We start from the raw sequence: 20,730 nt of genomic DNA on the forward strand, positions 1-20,730 counted from the left end.
TAACAGACTGTCACTATTAACTTCGCCAGACATTTTTAATGAACTTTCTGTTTTTTGGCCCTTATAATATAATCTGTAATTGTCTCGGCTTCTGTACGTTTTGGAGGTGTAGATAATACAGTGGATGTGTTATCGGCAGCTCCAGTAACTCTCGCTTCTCCTATTTTGTCATTCAGTCCTCATTCAATGAGTGATGTTTCTGACAAAGGGTGAAGAAAAAGCTGCTTAAAGGTCGGTACTACTTGGTGACCAGTAGTCTGAGATGTCGGATATTTTTCTGTCTTTGTCTGTCCTTGTTGCCATGTCACTAGTAAGGGTGCTGGAGGTAAACGTTTTGTCTGGGCTGACGTTATCCGCCTGATAGTCAGGGACCCGAACCTTGGATTAACCACTAAGGAGGCTGTCCTATCAGCAGGCGCAAAGTACTGGGACTGCTGTATTGCCATTTGGTGAGTGGATCTGGACCATGCAGTAGTCTCTGGTGGGGCCTCTCGATGCCATACTAGTGGGTAATTGTTACGGCTTTACCTTTTCGTGTGCTACAAATAAAAAAAAAATTTTTCCTGTCTTTTTCTCTCTTACTTTCCCTCTCTGTACTGCTCTAACCAAGTATTCCGACCTATTCCACAAATCCCAAAACCTCAACATGAAATATCTCCAGAATAAAAACTCGATTAAACCTAGAACCCCATCTTCCAGCGTAGACCCCTACTACCAGGTCTCCTTCTCCAATATCAGGGGTCTACGTTCCAACCTTCCAGAGGTTGAAACCCAATTACAGGAGACGAAACCGGACATATTATTTCTATGTGAAACTGGAATAGGGCCGACCACTTCCCTACGCGGATTTCATGAGCAAAGCTTCTTTCTTAGAACTGCACGCCTGTAGAACTCTGTTCCGTCTGCCTGCTTCCCTCCGGACTACAACTTGGATGTCTTCAAGTCTAATGTTAACAAATTCCTAATGAACCGCCCCCCTAATTAAACACTTCATTAAATCTCCTCACTAACATGATGTACTTACAATAACCCTTATCCCTGAGTGGCTTCCAGGCCTTGATAAGTGGTGATCACTGTGTAAAAAAAAAACAAAAAAAGAAAGGTGTCAGTTCAATATATGCGTAAAGAATTAATTTTAGTTAATGCTCTCTTAAAATGTTCAATGCTTTGCAGCCATCATCCAAAGCTTCTCTTATTACCAGAGATAGACTTCTATCATTTAAGCACTGTACTAATTCTGCAAAGACAGTTGCATTTTTTTTCAATAAACTCAGGGTCGTTTCTGTTTTCAGGTTGTGTCTGAATTACATTGTGTAACTTTTGAAATTCATAAATATCCTAAAAGTTTCACTTGTCACAATTCAAATTTGGATTCTGATCCATCAAAGTAAAGTCTTAGCTGGGTCGATAACTTCTTGAATTGGAAGCCATGTTTAATTTTAAAAGTGTTTCCGATGGATAGCTAATCTATACAAGTCGTGGAGATGAATAATTTTTAGTGGGCAGCTGTTCTGTACAGGTTCTGAACTTTATAATTTTGCAGACAAAGAGCAAAAGATTAATCTCATGTTGACATGAAAAAATTATGTGCTGGGATGCTAAAAGATTTAATTTTTATGGAGCAATTCTGGTTTCTGATTGGTTGATAGCAGGATGTGGTCCTCCCCTACTGTATTTTTTTAATTTTCTCTATCCGTCTCTTCCTGTATTATGTATTTCTTGGTCATAATTGACACGAAATCTAAAATGTCAGTCTAATATTTTACCTGTTGAGGACAAGGCCATTTTTAATCTTGGCAGCAGGATGATAGTGTCATAATAAAAATTGGTTTCAGTCTAGGGGTAGACGTTTTGTTGGCCAGCCTTCTTTTTAGTTAGTCTGTTTGGAGTCTAAGAGATTGAATACTGGTAGTAAGGTCTCTTCTATGGTTTATTTGTTTGGAAGTGATTCTACCTTTCTCTCCTTTTTATTTATGTATTTTATCATGCCTTCTGCAGATCCACACAGCAAGCATCTTACTATTTCTTTTAGTAACATCAACAGTCTCAGATCAAACTTTCCTAATGTTCAGTCCTTTCTTTTTCACAAATATCGTCACACTCTTTGTGAGATTAATTTAGATTCTCCTATCAATAGCGCAATGATGTACATGTGTATAGTTATTTGTCTCTTGTTTGCATGATTTTACTAGTTTTCTTTGCAAGGATTGTATCTGTTCCCAATCTTGAATCTTATGGATGTCCTTCTATCTGTTTGAGGTCTTTTCTGCATTCCACTTCCTATTTTTTTTTTATTTATTATTTTTTTTTGTTAGTGGCTGCTCTGTTGTTAATGCTATATCCAACTTCATATGCATAACAACGTCATCCATCCAATTCTTTTGCCTTACAATTCTGACAGGCTTTCCCGCTCTAATCACACAGATCTTGCTGGTGAAATCTGTCATAACTTTTCTCTGTCTTATAATTTGTCCCAAATTACCACCTTGCCTACACGTTTTCCTGATAATGACCTTCATCATCTTTACTTGATCTTTTTCTCACTTGTCTTTCTGAATCATGTTGTATTTTCTCTTCTCCTCTATTGGGTTCTTCTGATTGTATTGTTGATATATATATATATATATAATATTACTTTGTTTTTACATAAGAAGTAATATGTTGCTACACAGTCATGAGCATATTTCGGTCAGCTAGTTCGCAGAAGTATGTCAAGTTGATAACTTTTTGGAATATCTATGTGAAAAGGGGTTTTAACGTTAATCTAGATTATTCCATTATAACAAAATTAGATTAACTCTATATCTCTGCTAATGGACCCAATATGTAGTAGAATATTTAATTTTTATACCGTTCTCCTTCTGACAATGACTGCTCTGTTGTCGATGCTATATGCAACAGTATTGATAATTCATTACAACTTCATTCCGTTAAGCGGCATCTTTGTCTTTGGTAACTTTCATGCTCACCATTCGGACAGGCTTTCTCACTCTAATTGCACAGATCTTGCTGCTGAAATCTGTCTTAACTTTTCTCTGCTTCATGACTTGTCCCAAATTGTCACCTGCCCTACACGCTTTCCTGATAATGATCTTCATCTTTACTTGATCTTTTTCTCACTTCTCTTCCTGAATCATGTTCTATTTCTTCTTCTCTTCTATTAAGTTCTTCTGATCATGCTGCTGTTGATGTCGAGATTAATTTTTCTGATAAGTTTTCAATTGAGCATCCCTTCCATAGGAAGATGTTTAACTACTGAAGGGTTGATTGGGACAGGCTTCACAGCTCCCTATGTGATGTTCCATGTATGGAACGTAATGTAGGTAACTTTGTTATGTCTCTGAATGGTTTCTTGTTGGAATTGACACCTTCATTCCTCATCGTCAGTTTCAAACTAAACCTAATTTTCCTCCCTGGTTTTCATCTGTTTGTGCTTCTGCCGTTGCCTATCCTAATCAGTATCGTCTGGATGGTTCTGAGACAATCCTACAGAAGAGCTAGCAATGTCTGTAAGATAGCAATTTCTGAGGCTAAGTCTTGCTATTTTTTTTTTTTTTTTTTTTTTTTACATAGGCATCACCACTTATCAAGGCCAAGAGGCCACTCGAGGATAGGGTTAACGAGTGTACAGTAGAAATTGGACAATATAGTAACCGTTAGTAATGGAGATTTTGTAAATTTGTTAACTTATATGGAACGACTCATCAAAAACTTGTTTACGTTAGACTTTAAAACAACCATATTGTAGTCAGCAGGAAAGCAGAAAAACGGAAGACAATTCCATAGGCGTGCAGTTCTAAGAAAGAAGCTTAGCTCATGGAATCTACGTTTAGGTTTAGGCACAGATAAAGAGTGATAGTGTTTTCTGCTAGACAGGTGTTTCTTGTGAAAGTTTGGCGAGGGGAGGGGCCATAGAATGGAGCTCAGCCGAGCACCTGCCATGTAAATAACAATAAAGCAGAGACAAACTCGCAACATCTCTTCTGTGAGAAAGAGGTTGCAGGGAAGAGAAAAGGACATCCCCCCCACAAGGCTACAGACTATTTTGAACTGTATTAAGGCAGGATAAGTCCTTTCTAGCAGCTCCTGCCCAGATGTGGTAACAGTACTTCATCCTTGGACATACCTGGCTCTTATATAGATAGAGAATTGCATCAGCAGTGAGATATCTACTGGATCGATAGAAGGGTCCCACCATTTTTCCAGCGGCCTTGGCAACGGATTTAATGTATGTGTTCCATTTAAGATCAGGAGTAAAGGTCAAGCCCAGAAGTTTGTCAAAACATGAGGCCTCCCCAAGACGAGAGCCATTCATTTCAATTGGGGATCAGAGCGCTGATGATGTAAAGATAAAAGGTTTTAGATGCATTAAAAGTAACAAGCCACCTCTTTCCCCATTGTATCACTTGCTCAAGATCAGAGGAGAGAGAATCAGAGAGAACTTGGTCGTTTACGGTCTTAGATGTGCTACCATAGATAGTAGTGTCATCAGCATAGATGTCTACGAATGATGTAAGAATGTGATTTGGAAGATCATTAATATAGATCAGGAAGAGAGTTGGGCCCAGGATGGACTCCACCATTAATACTAAGAGCTTAAAGGATTTGTGACCCGATCTCATCTCAAAAGGTTGGTTTATGATTTTTGGAGAATCTATATATTAATAGTGGCAAGTCTGCTATTCCTCCTCTTTTTAATGGTCTCTAGGTCATTTCATTTTTTAAGGATAAGGCCGATCTTTTTGCTGACAATTCTCTCAATGACTGGTGCTATTCTTCTAGATTTTTCTTCAAAAACTGATCAGTCTCTTGATTCTGCAATTATTACCCAAAAGATGGTTGCTAGAATTCTTGGTCTTCACCAGCTTTTGGCCCTGATTTGATTCCTGTTATTGTTTTCAAATATTGTGCTCCCAAACTTTCTTTGATCCTCTCAAAATTATTCAATCTCTGTTTATCTTAGTCCTGTTTCCCTTCTTGTTGGAAGGAGTCCTTTGTTGCCCCTATCTTTAAAAATGCCGTTGATCGATCGGATCCAACTACATATCGTTCTGTTAATCTTCTCTCTGTTATTAGCAAAGTATTTGAGAGGTTGGTCAACAGCAAGCTTGTTCATTTTCTGGAAAACCTGGGCCTCTTTTGTGATGTTCAATATGGTTTTCGTTCAACAACTGATCTGAACGGATCCGTTGGTTTATGGATAATTTAATAGAGGACAGGGTCATATATTCAGAAAATAATATTTATGCTGATGACACCACCCTCTATTTTGGTATTGTCTCGGATCAGTTGATCTAAATTCAGTTATGGATTGGGTAAGAAATGGCTTATTAATTTATTTATTATAAACTATTATTCTTATCTTCTTTAGTTGTTTCACGACATTTCAGTCAACTATTCCTCTGGCCTTCGTCAGGTGGTAACCATAACGGGATAGGAACTCTGAATCTCCTAACTGCATCCTCAGCAATTACTGCCTTCCATGTTGTCGTCTCACCACGTTTTGGCCAAGTAAGCCTCTGGCCAGCTTTGGGTAGGATTGAAACTGCTATCTTCAGACAATTCTCACATGGAACCGTAGAGATTCAACATTTCTATCCACTGCGCCACGGGCCCCGAAGGGCGATCAAGGTTCGACTTTTTTGGGTCTTATAAATCCACGTTTATTTATTATCTGATCTTCCATGGTTGGGTCCATACCGAATGGTATATATTATTTAATTAGAATTCATGATTGAGATGAGTATTATTTATTAATTTTTATTTATTGTGGACTATTATTCTCATCTTTTTTTAGTTGTTTCACGACGTTTCGACCAAATATTCCTTTGGCCTTCGATTGCTGGCTCTCCATGGTTTCAGGTGAGAATTGTCTGAAGATAGTGGTTTCAATCCAAACCAAAGCTGGCCAGAGGCTTACTTGGCCAAAATGTGATGAGACAACATGGAAGGCAGTAATTGCTGAGGATCCAATTAGGAGATTCAGAGTTTCTATCCCGTTATGGTTACCACCTGACGAAGGCCAGAGGAATAGTTGGCCAAAACGTCATGAAACAACAACTAAAAAAGATGAGGATAAAAGTCCGCAATTAATAAATAAAACTCATCTCAATAATAAATTCCAATTAAATAATATATTAGAAATGGTTTGTTTTGTTTAATTCTGTTAAGATTCAGAGATTGTCTTTCAGTTGTAGATGTGTCCCTTTCCTTCCTGAAACTTTTATGGATGGCTCTGCTCTTGATAAGAAATCAACTCTAAAACTTCTTGGTCTTTCTTTCTAATCAAATCTTTTGGGGTTCACATGTTAAATCCATTGCTCTTTCTGCTTCTCGTAAAATCTATTGTTCCAAACACTTTCTCACACTTGAGACTATTTTCTATCTTTAAAAAACTACTATAAGACCATGTATGAAGTACTGCGGTCATATTTGGTCTTGTGAATCTCTGTCCCATTTGAGAGTTCTTGATAAGGTGCAGAAACGTATCTGTAATTTGAGATGTTTCACCTTTTTTTTTTTCACTGCAACCTCTCTCTTACAGATGTGATGTTGCTAGTCTCAGTATTTTCTATAAATACTACTATTATGGCATGTGTTTTTCAGAATTGTCTGATCTATTCCCTGCTTCCTTTGTTCCAGCTTATTTGATATGTTAGTCTAGTGGTCTCCATCAATTTACCTTTTTGATACCTCATTGTAATACAGCTTCCTGTTCCAGTAGCTTCTTTCCATGAACTACAGGCTTGTGGAACTCTCTTTCTGCAAGACTAAGGTCAATAAGCATCTACTATCTTTGTGATAATCATCTTTTGTTCTTGTTAGCTCCTTACAGCAAGTGGCTTCATTCCTTGTCAGGAGCGATTTCCATTAAAAAAACAACAACAACAGAGAAATAGAACCAAATCTAATCGACATAAGATAGTGCAGTACCAAACAAACTATGCTAGCAATGGTGAAAGACGATGAGAGCAGCTTAGCTATCATCAACACCTTGGTAGATGCGGCATGACAACATGGCAGTATCAAAGCTACTCAGCTAACAAAGCTCCAATAAAAATTGTCCTTTAGTTGTCTGTATTTGCACATAGCAGGCAGAGATGTCAGAATCACAAATTAATCCATTGGAAGAGACAACATTGCTTCCGCACCATTCCTTTGTTTCAGATCAAACCTCCCCCAATTTTGTATGCAACTGCAGAACCTTGCTGTTTTTGGTGTCAGGGATAAACATCTGCAATTCTGTACATTAATGAATGGTTGCAATCAATGAGGTCTTTGTGTAGATTAGACAATTTTGAAGCACAATCTTCCTGACCTCTATGCAGATGCTTGACTTGACTAAAAAATGAACGGCAGCAACAGAGAGGTGACGGTGGCCAAATGGTTAATGACACGAACTGACAAACCTGCACGTGCCAAGTTGACATCCAGTTCATTTCATAGAAACACTTTCACTTATAGATGTTGGCAAACCTCACATGGTCCCTTCTATAAGTGCCCGATGTCTTCCTGGAAAGGATTCTAACAAAAAAGATACCAGGGAAACGAATGCCAACAATAATCATCTTATTCATACGAAATGAATGATACTCACCAACAGCAACATCTCTCACTATTCACAATATGATCTTATAATCTAAAACATTTCGAAATGAAAACAAAAAAAGGCAACAGATTTATTCACTTTTTTTTTTATTATTGTTTCTATCAGACAAACAATGGTGGACACACATGTAAATAAACCTACCCATTTAAAAAAAAAACAAAAAAAAAATCATACTGGCAACCATTTCCTTGTAGAATTTTTAGCGACCTTTGTTTTTCAAATTACATCAATGTGCTATTTCAAAAAATATTTCCAATAAAATTATACAAAAAATATGATTTGTGCCTGTGCATGCACACAGATTGGTAGACATTGCATGATGAATATGTTTATTAAACATTCTTTTCTTTGCAAGTAAATACAAGTTTGATTGCAGATTTAACAAAATGATTTTGAGGAACGAATTTCAAATGATTGGGTTGCTTTGCAAACTGAAGACAATGTTCGGTGGAAAAAAAAATGCACAGAAAAAATATATTTAAAGAAAAAAAAAAACAGGGGGATCTTCTTAAGTATATCACATCCACATAGAATATATCTACAAGTTAACCTGGTTTAGAAAAAAATTATTGAAAAAAAACTTTAATTATATCTCAGAAGGAAATAAAAGCTATCAATTTCAAGCCTCTAATAAACGGCTACTTTATTTAGAAAAAAAAAAAAAAAAATTAATTAAAAAATTTTTTTTTTCATTATATAAAATCCTTAAAATAATATAATTTTGCTATCAATTTTGATGATTTTTACTTTTGAGTTTGAGTGAAGTTATGTAAATGAGTGCCATTGTTAACCATAGTTTCCATCTGCAGAAATTCATGTTGGATATATTATGAGTAGACAGTGACAGAGGTTGAAAAGGTCAACAGGTTGTGATTGTTTTTTGTGGCAAGAGAAAGAGATTAGGCCAAAGAGCCCATAGGATCCCAGGCAGGCAGAACGATTGGTTTTTGATCAAGGATGGCAAGAATTTCTGCTGGCAAATATTTCTTGTTGACGACAACTTCATAGACATATTCAGAAAACCAGTCATCGGACATGACCAAATAACCTGAAAGGAAGAAAAAAAAAAAAGTTATAATATGCCTCTCAGAGACATACAATGACATCATTTAAAAAAACTAGCGTTTATTCAATCTATAACTTTATTGATAAAAATACGAGTTCAAATTGAATGGGAAAGACTAAAGAAAATGCTATGACAATTTTTTTAATGATATGTTTATTTTCCCCACAATATTTTCAAACTATCACATCATTTTAAAATAGCATAATAGTCATAATAATTGTAGAATACTTTCGGTAAAGTTAAAACAGTTAGTTTGTAGTCAAACTGCATGTGAGTAATTTGTGTGAAACCAAGTAACTTGCTTGACAGCTTGTTAGTTTCTTAAACTCGTTATAAAATTAAAAAAAAACATTGCTTGTATTATTTAGGAGAAAGAAATAAGGTTGTAAAATATTTTCTTATGTAGGAGTTGCTAGAGACATCATAACAGTTTGGAAATACTGTGCCTTACATTTATATTATTAACTAACTGTACCTTACCCAGCATTGTCCGGGATCTAAGGAAATCATTTTAGTTTTTAATTTCTTTTATTTGCATATTTTAAAGTTTTATTCTTCAATTTAAAATGAGCTATCCCACTTGCTAATTTTTAAGTGATCATTTAAAAATGTTTCATATTAACAGCCATTTGGTTCGGACTAAATAAGTTAAAAACATTGTAGCTTAGTATGTTATTATACTGTTAATAACATGATCCAACAAATGAAAATTGGCTAGTTAGAATAAAAATTTAATATGTCAGCTTAAATGCTATTTGGGTCCGACTTTGAACATCTGGCAAGATAATTTTATATATTAGACCAGCTGAAAGATTTAAATGAGACATAATTGGAAGACATAAGAGAAAAATCCTTGAAAATAATCAAAAACCTATTCAGATGTTAAGTGTGTGAAAATAGATTTAAGAAATGACATTTACGGACTTAGAAAAAGCAGATAATTTCCACTAGACTTTAACTTTCCACGTCTAACTGTTTGGGTGTTGATAAATTTCAAGACACTTGCACAGACATAAGTGTTATCAAGTAGGTAAACCTGTTTAAACAAGCAAATCTCACAAGAAACAGTTGCTAATTTAAAATATACCTATTTGACTGGTCTTAAGAAAATTTCGCAACACAAGTAGAAGCCATTTCTTCACCTGCAAAACATTTATTATATGCTTGTGTTGTTTCGATTGTTTGAACAATTATTCTCATCTTAAGTGTTATTGGCACAATGTTTCGGTTGTTGAAACTTACGACCTTCGACCAAAACATTGTGCCAATAACACTCAACATGAGAATAATTGTCCGAACAATTCAAACATTCATACCTCATCTCAAAAATTCAGAACTGCATTTATTATGTGTTGCAGAAAATTTGATATTACTTTGCAATCTAATAAGTTTTTTAAAATTCTTGTCCAAATGATCAAATATTTTAAAAGTATGCATAGAAACAGATAAAATGTGTGTGTGTATGTGTGTGTGTATATATATATATATATATATATATATATATATATATATATATATATATATATATATATATAGCCTGAGGATAAACAGGGTTTCAGAAAGAACATTATTTTGAATTATGTGACAACTCCAAAATGCAAAGCGGTGTGTGTGTGTGTATATATATATAATTAGAGTTCAAATATTTTATTTAATATTAAGGAAAAGATTAACCTTCCTCCCTACACACAAAAACGGTAGTACAGAATTATTTTATTATTCAAACATGTTTTTTTTTTAATGTAATCAAGAATGTAATTAAAAGAAAATAAGAGGTTGTTTTTACCTTTGTCACCATCTTCATCACCCCATGAATTCTCAACTCTCCATTTGTCAACTTTGTCCCCCTGAAAAATAAGGTTAATTCTTTTTTAAGCAAACAAAATATATAAAGCAAAGATGATGCATAGTACCATTGGAGATACTAGAAATTCTCATGAAACTTTCCGCTGTAACTTTGATGCAAGTAAAGTTGTGAGCAAGTATATACGTGTGAAGGTATCATGCCACAGCTGATTGGCATCACATCATGAATGGGAAAATTATTACCAACTATCATTAAGGTAAAATGCTTTTCAATACAAAGAAACCGAGCATGCAGGGCCCCCCTCCACGAGTGAAAAATTTACTTTCACCATGACTAATGCTTGTGCAAATTTCGATTTGGGGTCAATTTTACCCCTATCATACCCCCTAAGGAAATAACCAGACTTATCCTGGAAAATCCGTTCTGGCAAAAATTTACTTTCACCATAACTAATATTTGTGCAAAATTTTTTAAAAATTCAAGGAGTGATTAAAAACAGACAAATTAAGGTTTTATTTAAAGTAGAAGTCTTCGTATATCTATTTGTCCAAATCATTTACACATGTCTTACTACTTAATATAAGCAGAATGGTAAATGTCTTTGATGATTTTGAAAGGTACCTTTCTTTTACAAAAAGAAAACAAGCCAAAAATATGACATCAAAATGGAATGAGGAATATGAAAATGGGCCAGTTGCCAAGCAAAAAAATAAGGTGATGGTGAATTCATAAAAATTTACTTGTTTTATTCTTTATTTTTGTTAATTTAAATAATTTTTTTTATTAATGTTACAACCGTATTATTTTTATTAATTTTTCTAATATTTTTATGGCATTTAAATTTAAACGTATGTGAAACAACAGATATGAAACTACAACAGTCATTATGTGGACAAACCTACAACAGTAGACAAGTGAACTTATTAAAATAAGCACATAAAATATGCTTAAATATGATATTTTAATTTGTTCAGATTTCATATATATTATTATAGTCAGGATTTCAAAAGTAAATAAAAAAAAAAAAAGTATTTAGGTGCTATCAGCTAGAATCGAAACCGAAACTATAGCATTTAAAGCTGGTGATGTTGCCACTGTACCAACGTAACACGCATATAAAGCGATTAAAAATAAACTAAGATGAATGTACAAAATGTTTAATGATTTTTTTTTTTTTTTTTTTGATTTCTGACCCATTTTTGCCCTCTTAAAAACAATTTTAATTGGCTAAAAACCCATAAAGTGCCAGTAAAAAATCCAATCATTTGAGGCCCCTAGCGTCACTCTGTAACTTTTAGTTTCAGAGAAGATAGAGTTTGAAAATATGGAGACCAACAGATATAAAGCCGTTTGTATATTAGATTAGAGTTTTATGTTCATAAAAATATTAATCGATTATTATACTAACACTCTGAATTTGCTTGTCACAGTGTCACCATCTCAAATTTTAATGTCATGACGTCATTTCTAGCAAACTTTTTATGTTGAAATAAAGTTGAAAAATATTTTGTGTGAATTTATTTTTGTTTTTAATTACAAAGAAAGGAGGAGGAGACATTTATTTTAGTAGTATTTTGGAGGCATCATTAGTGCCTTTAGTAGTGCTCTCCAAACGTCCTGTTTTCTTTTTTTTTGTTTTTTTTTTCAAGATCATTTAAATAATTTCTCTTATAGAGGGGGGGGTTTAGAAAATTAGTTTTAGTAGTGCTTGGGAGGTCTCCTTACTCAAGAAGTGCTCAATATCCTAGATAGAACCATAATCCAAAATGCTTAGTATTCTGGATAGAGCAGATAGTATCCCAAAAGTGAGTTTTTTCCTTTTTAACTCCTCACAAAACGAATTTCTCTTCTTGAAAAGGGAAACCTTTACACCCATGTTTGTACATTATCATCTTTCACCCATGTATATTTGTATGTATATTATCACTTTTTATACACATTTATATTCGAATGTACATACATATCTGTTTGTACGTACGTTATCACTAGGGCTAGGACAACAGCATTTTTTAAAATTTTTTTATTGTTTTGACTCTTGAGTGTGTATCCGTTGATATCTTATATGCTTTTATATAGAGTGATGTGGTTTAACTGTTTGGGATATATACTCGAGAGTCAAAACAATGAAAAGAATATACTGTTGTCATAGCCCTAGTTATCATCTTTCACACAGATTTCCGTTTGTATTAATTTGCATATTCCTTTCAAAAGAACTTTTAATTCGCTGTTTTTTTTTTTGTGTTTTCTTATTGGACAATTAGTTTCATGTTACTTTTACACACAGTTCTATTTGTGCACATGTTTTACGTTGTGCATATTTGCATTAGCATTTCGAGCTACATTTAGAGTAAATCTCTGTCTTGGTTTTCTTGAATATTGGTGGGGGGTATTTGGACCGATGGAATAAAATCAAATTGATTTCAAACTGAGAAAAATAGTTGTCAGAATTGAAAAAAAAACAAAAAACAACTGGAACTTGGCAGGTGTAGTTTGACGTAATATGTAAGCTCTATATATGCACACATATACATTTATAGGTTTGACAACATTATTTTTAATGTTTTGATATGAACTTAGCTCATATGGTAATGAATATTACGGCAGAGCTATATGTTTTGATTTCGATTCTAGTTGATCGCACTCAAGTCATTTGTTTTTACTTTTTAAAGCACTACTATATATTGGGTACAATAGGATAATTATTATTTTTACTTGTATTAATGTTTGTTTTTTGTTTTTTAAATCTAAAATTGAAATGTATGTGTAACTATGAAAACTAATCTAGGAAAGCCATCCCCACAGAAAACAACAGTAGGCTTTAATAAAATGTATTAGTTTTTTTTTTTTTACATATATAATGTTAAAGCTTATAAAAAATTAATATTTAAATGAATAACTATTTTAATCCTATTGTTTTTTTGATATGTTTGTTTCTAGTTTTGAAATTTAAGCAAGTATATAATAGCAGATATGCAGAAAATAACAGAGGAGTAATGGATTTCTTAAAATTTATTTTCCATATTATTAGAGTTATTAGTTGATTTGGTATTCGTTTAGTTTAATTTGATCACAGTGTTTTTTTTTTACAGAGGAAAGTCAAATTTTAATTAAATAAATCGTATCACAGATGCCTATTTCGCTGATGAGGAGGACGGAGGCGCCAAGAGAGATAACTACATTACCGCTTAAAGTTTGTAAAATAAGTGAAAAAAAAAAATATTTCTCTTGAAATTTTTTTTGCCTATGTTTCAAAATAATCTCAAATTTTGACAAAGTCTCTCTGTCCATTTTTTTAAATCCCTTTTTCCTTCTGTCCTTTGTTAATCACTTTTTTGTTTAAAGGCATCCCTCGTCTCGGCTATGAAACAGGCAAGATGGCCACAAGACAATTGATCTCATTAAAATTTGATTTTTCTTTGTAAAAACAAACAAAACAAAAATCTACTTGATTAAATTAAGTGAAATTTCTTTGAGAACTTAATTCTATAACGGGCATGTACAATATAATTTTTTTTCTCAATATTTTCATTTTTTAATGTCTGGATTAAACTAAACAGGTACTGGTTAATATAATATTAATATTTTAATTATTAATATTTTTCAGCAGTGGATTTATTAAAATTTATTTATTCATTTTATTTATTAAAGTTTTTATTTTTTTATATTATTAGAGTTTTCTGCTAATTTAAATATATTTATGATATTATATAAAATATTTATATTATTTTTTTTTTTTTTTTTCGAATTTAAACTTTAAACATGTGCGTAGTAACGAATCCAGGAAAGCTGGCTGTGCAGAAAATTAGATTTCTTTTCAAAATTCTCAAAAAACACAAACCATTCCATGATAATCAAAAATATGAATAAACACTTTTTTTTTAATTAAATATTCAATTGTTATTTTATGAATAAATTAAAATATTGTTATTTAATGAATAAATTAAAATATTGTTATTTTATGAATAAATTAAAACATTGTTTGTCATTCATGTTCTCATTTACGCTCGATTTCTTTGTTGTGTGTTTAATTAGAAACGTGTATTATTGCACCAGAACAAAATTACAATTTCCGTTCTATTTTGGTGAAACCCCAAAATCATCACAGGCTTCTCCATAAATACCTAAGAAACTCTTTAAAAAATTATATATATATTACACACAAAAAAATATAAATATTTATAACCCTTCTTTTCTGTGCTGACCATGTTTATTTTTAAAAAAACTGATACAAAAATGTTGATTTTTTTTTTTTAATGGATTTTGTATCTGTGCAGATTAGACATATGAAGCAATAAATCGTCTCAGAAATGATCGTACACAGAAACTTTTGTTGATGTTGAATTTCTACAACTGATTTAGTTTAAAATGTCATCATTTTTGTTCATTTCTAAATTGTCTATCTCTATACATTTTTTAAAATTATAATTCCTTGTTTTAATTTTTGATGGATTAATAATCAATTTTTTTATTTTCATCAATTTTTACTGTTTTTAATTAAAAAACAGGAAAAATTGATAAAATAAAAAAATTGAATATTATTAATCTATCTAGTAAATTAGGATTTTTATTTTCTCAATAGTTTCTAATATAAAGATAATGTTTATTGTAACTTTAATTCTTTTTAAATTATTTTATTGCAATTTAAAGTATTAAAAAACATTTTTTTTCATTTCAACTGATATAAAACTGGAAGAGGGGGTTGATTGCTACTTCAACTAAATATGTATAATAAACAAAGAAATATGTGATCGAAAATGTACCAAACTTAAGTTTGAAGTACTGTTCCCAGGCAACAATGACCTTCCCTGCTGTAATTCAGCCTATCAGCAAGAGTTTCAATTGATTTATCTATGCTAATTAATATGTTCCATGAATATTTTATGGAACTTTCCATGGAAAAAAAATCGTTCATAGTTCCAATATTTATCAATTTTTGAAGGAAAAATATTGTATTATTAATATCAACATCAAAAGCTGTATAATTACCAGAACAAAATGCGATTTGATTAGTTTTATATTACAATGAAGAAATTTGTTATTTGTAGATCCCATTAATTGTAAGTATAATGTTATTTTCTCTGACTATGATGTAATAAAATATGCAGTTAGGATAAACAACGAATAAAATATATGAATCTTATTTTCCACTGTGTGGTATTTTGTTTTTAGTAATATTACATGTGAAAACATTAGCATCAGCAAAGAAAACAACATAATACATAACAAAAATACACACACGTGTGTGTGTGTGTGTATATATATAAAATTACAATAAGTTTACCAAGGTAATCAAAATGGTAAACTTAAAATATATTATAAATATTAAAGAGTTAATATTTGTTTTATTTTTTATTGTTTTATTTATTTTTATTGTTTTATTTTTTATTTACTTATTCACTTTTTTTACTCTTCTTAATATAATAGACGCTCCATTTCATAAACTTAGTCATTTACTTGTTTTTCTGACTCGTGTTTCTTAATTTCATTCTGGGACTTTCATGTGCATATTTAAGTTGACCTAATTATTAACGCTAACTTTCGCGCTTTTTGTCTGGGTCAGTTTGACCTTGCTTTTCAAATTTAAACTTTCACCGTTTTTCCTTTTTTTTTTTTGTTTTTTTTTAAACCTTAATTTACTTGATTCCTCCGGCCTTGGCAGACGTGTTTTAAATATTCTCTCCAGTGCTTTTTCTATGCACATTTGAACTTTTCTTTTAATGATTTTGAACTCATTCCATTTGTGATTTTTTTTCCAAGGAATTCTGCCTTTTGGATCATTTTGGACCATTTGGAACTTACCTGTTGGATTGGAAGTTTTTAATTCGACCGTGTTTGGATTTTACCATTCTTGGATTTTTTACCCTTCACCGGACTATCCACTCATGTGAAATCTTTTTATCATTTTTTCTTTTACCTCCTATTCCCCTTACTTCACCCCTTTTTTTTTTAACCAAGTAAGATCTGTGACTTACTTGTGGTTTCATTAAATACTTTTACATGCAAAATCCGATCCCGCATTTTGCTAATTCCTGCCCTCTGATGAGAAGGAGAGTATTTCTTCGAAACTCCGCAGATTAAGGACTATCCACTTATCTTGTGCTTCCTTTTTAAAATTAAATATGTTTTTATCTCTTTTTCAAGATGTTTTTTAACATGTTTTATTAATCATTTGTTCATATATATATAAAACTTTCTTTTGCATTAAATTTAAATTGAATATTAATTATCACCTGAAGTTTGGTTTGGTTGTTTTATGGCATAGCAACCCTTTTTAGAAAGTTACTCATGCCTGAAAGTATCCTGTACCTCTACAAGGCCACCATTCGCCCATGTATGGAGTATTGTTGCCAAATTTGGGCTGGTGCATCAGCTACTAATCCCTCACTCTTAGACAGGGTTCAAAAGAGTCGCCAACCTAATAGGTCCTGAACTGTCATCTAAGCTTCAACCTGTGTCCCATCGACGAAATGTTGCATCCCTCTGCCTGTTTTACAAGTATTTTAATGGTGGATGTTCCGATGAACTACTAGCCCTTGTACCCCCTCAAAATAAATACCCCCGACACAGATGTAGAAGGCATTCTACTCTAATAGTTTCTTCCCCAAAACTGGTAGACTTTGGAATTCCCTTCGAGTTTCTTGCTTCCCCAACTGTACTGACATGCAGAAGTTCAAGTGTAATATGAACAGACATCTTGTTGCTTCACTCCCTACATAGTATCTCTACAACTCATGTCTCTGACAGTAGCCTTCTACATCAAAGTGGCACTGTGCCTTGTTTGGGATGAAAACATAATTAAAAAAAAAATAAAAATAAAATTTAGTAATAATCTAAAGGTTAACCAGTTAATTTAAAAAGCTAAATAAATAAAAATGTTGTAAAAGTTAGGATATCCTGATAACAAGTTTAAAAAAAAAAAAAAAATATCTATAAAAATAATCCTATTGATAAATAGAAAATGAATCTCACCTCAACATTGACTCCCGTGAACAGCATGGCATGGGTCATCAAAGACTCTCTGTAAATCAATCGATCTGCTTTATTCAGAGTCTGAACCTCAAAACCAAACACTTTCTTGAAGTCATGGCTAGAAAGATAAAATAGCAAAATCTATTCATAAAAATCATCCATGGCTGTAATGATTAGAAATTACATTTCAATAGTAATTATTATAAGTTGAGTAAAAGTCAGCTTAATATATGAATAGTAAATGCTCAGTGGTTGGATCAGTTGTTTTTTTGATTTTGATTCTGTAATTAGTTGTTATTTAAAAAAATTAAATACTTGAAAAAAAAAATATTGCTAAAAATTATGCCCAAAGTTCAAATACTTATGGATTAGATGCAATCTTGTTCAAATAATGCCTAAAAATTTTGTTTCATGGTCTTGCTTACAATTTTAAGATATTTCTTTTTATTGAAAAAAAAATCTTCATTTCTATAAGTGCAGCAAAGCATCTCTTGAAGAGGTTTTCAGTCAATAGATCTGTCATGTTTAAGTTTGAAATCATTAAATACACATGAAGAATATAAAAAGGAATTCACTGTTTGAAACACTCAATAATAATTTAAGATTTAGTGGTCAAACGAGTGTGAAATTGTTTTTAATAAATATTGCTGTTTATTAAAAAAAAGCAATTAAATTTTTTTTTTTGTTAATAAATAGCAATATTTATTAAAAACAACTCTCGTTTGACCACTAAATCTTAAATTATTATTGAGTGTTTCAAACAGTGAATTCCTTTTTATTACACATGCGCTTAACAGATGCCAAAAACTAATCAGACATATAAACCATTTTAACTTAACACCAAACCTCTCAAGTCATGCCAGGACTTACCAACACCATGGTATATAAGAGGAAGAAAAAGAAAACAAAAACAAAAGAACAAACTGTCATTAAAAACAATTTCACACTCGTCTATCGTCTGGTCTTTCTAACCATTAAATACATCAGGAATATATTTTGATTCTTATTAAGAATTCAACTTAATTAAAAAAACATACCCAAAATCACGTAAATTGATAAAGTAGTGTTATTTTTAAAGAAAATCAAAAAGAAACTAATGTGAATTCATCGGCATTATAACAACTAAGGTAAGTATGAATTATTGTTGAGGTATCTCCCTTTGTTTCTTGACATTCTTTTCATAATGGCTGGTGAGACAGTTACTTCTCAGACACTTATAATATCTGATTTTCTTGGTTAAAAATAAAACTACTTGATCAATTTACATGATTTTTGGAATATGTTCTGTGATGGATACATATGTCATAAAGATTTTTCTGTCTGTTTTTTTTTTTTAATTAGGTTGAATACTAAATAAGAATTTATTTATTTTTAATTATTTTTCAAATCTGTTATTTCCCCACTAAATCTTTTTTCTATTTAAATAGTGATAGTACAAAATTTAACTTTGACTTGAATACATAAAACTGATTTTAGTCTGCACTTTCATCCGTAAATATTTTGATCAACCAAACTACTCTTTGCAGAGAAAACAAAAATGTAATTTACGTTCTTAAATCCAAGACTCCATGTTGTTTTGCTTGGAACTGCTTACCGACATCGCATCCAAACCATACACTCTGAAAGTAAAGAATTTGTCATGAATAAATTCATATATTTCTGAAAGGGCTTGTTATCCATACAGATATTAGCACTGTTATATAGGAAAAAGAAATTCTTATATACAACTAGCATGATATATCAAAAATTCTTCTGTAGGCAACATCTCAAAACATTAATCATAACTGTTTAACAGAAATAATTAATAGAGATAAATATAATATTTATTGTAAAAAAATAATGTCCACTCTGTTAAGACTTTACAAATATATATAAAAAAAAGAAATCACTGAATAGCTTTCAAACGAATCTTGTATTTATGTATAAGATCAAAACGGACATAAAATAAAAACACAAATGTTCAGTTCTCATCTGGAATTCCCCCATATTAATAAAAATAAATAATGTAGTGTACGTACCTGTGATGAAACAACAATATATTTAAAAAATCACATAAATTGATCCAGTAGTTTTATTTTTAAATAAAAATAAAATTTTATGAGTATTTGAGAAGCGATCATCTTGCTCCCCAATTTTGAAAACAATCAGAAGAAATATAGACAACTCAATAATTCAAACTTGCTAGATTTATGTTGTAATGCCTATGAATCCTTATTAATCGCTTAAAAATGATTTTTTATATGAAAAAAAAAAAAAAATCATGGGAACATATGTCATACAGATTTTTAATTTTTTTTTTTTTTTTTTTTTTTATAGAGGGAATCCTGGACAAGAACCAAATCTTTTATTATGTCAGGAAAATAAATACGGAAAGTTATTTATTTTATAAAAATAAAATTAGTAAAGTCAAATTTTAGCTGTATGCATATCTCTGCCATTATTATGATATTCAAGGGAGATAATTTTTTTTCGCATTTAAACAAAAATGTTGATTTCTCTAAAAAATTTGAATTCTCTCTCTTGCCTTTTATAATGATGCCGACAATGGCAGCGACATATGACAAGAATAAAAATTTTTTTTTATTTATTTAATTTCAAACTTTCAAACTTATACAGTTCAAAACCAAGAAGATATTTAGGTAATATATTTGTTGTAAATATGGTATTGGAAAGTTGTAATACTCTTTCAACAAAGGATTTATATTTTGTAAAAGTTGAGGGATTTTTCAGTAATGGTTTCAATCGACAAGTTTACAGAATTATTACTACATTTTTATAATCATTGTTTATGAACACGATAAACTAATAGTAAAGTAGACATGAAAGACTAATACCACTCAGAAAGTCGAGTTCAGCTCAAAGAATGCTAACTAAAAAGCCTAGTAGCAGATATGACAAGCTTTATAGATATTTCATGCAAGAACATTGCTCAAATCTAATAATCATTGTAAAAAATCATAGCATAAAACCAACACAACAAAACTTGGAATCGTGAGTAGACAGTCAAGGTAATTTCCAACATCAACTTGTGAAAATTTCGTTCACTGAATACAATTTACAAACATTTGTAATTAGTATAACTAATTAACTCATTAAATCCCATGGTATCTAAATTTTTACTATTGCATTGAAACTTTGCATCATGACTAAAAATGTGTTAGAATATGTAAATTGAAAAAAAAAAGTTATTTTATTTATAAAGCAAAATATTGACTTTTCTATAAATAATACACTGGGTACATGTGATATATTTTAGAAATCAAGAAACTATACATTCAA

General features: G+C 31.5%; 1 protein-coding gene across 1 annotated transcript in view; it reads right to left on the minus strand.

The window, feature by feature from the left end:
- Positions 1 to 7,676: 7,676 nt before the first annotated feature.
- LOC145249513 (bleomycin hydrolase-like) overlaps positions 7,677 to 20,730 on the minus strand; it is a 126,880-nt gene continuing 113,826 nt past the window's right edge. The window contains exons 8-11 of the mRNA XM_080111161.1: positions 19,000 to 19,070; positions 17,452 to 17,569; positions 10,462 to 10,522; positions 7,677 to 8,657 (exon numbers count right to left, since the gene is read on the minus strand). Of these exons, the coding sequence (XP_079967287.1) occupies positions 8,509 to 8,657; positions 10,462 to 10,522; positions 17,452 to 17,569; positions 19,000 to 19,070 (399 nt within the window). The 3' untranslated portion in view covers positions 7,677 to 8,508. The remainder of the gene's footprint in view (positions 8,658 to 10,461; positions 10,523 to 17,451; positions 17,570 to 18,999; positions 19,071 to 20,730) is intronic.

This window comes from Euprymna scolopes, chromosome 1 (genome assembly GCF_053919585.1).
Source record: "Euprymna scolopes isolate OS-2025 chromosome 1, ASM5391958v1, whole genome shotgun sequence".
In the NCBI taxonomy this organism is placed as follows: Eukaryota; Metazoa; Mollusca; class Cephalopoda; order Sepiida; family Sepiolidae; genus Euprymna; species Euprymna scolopes.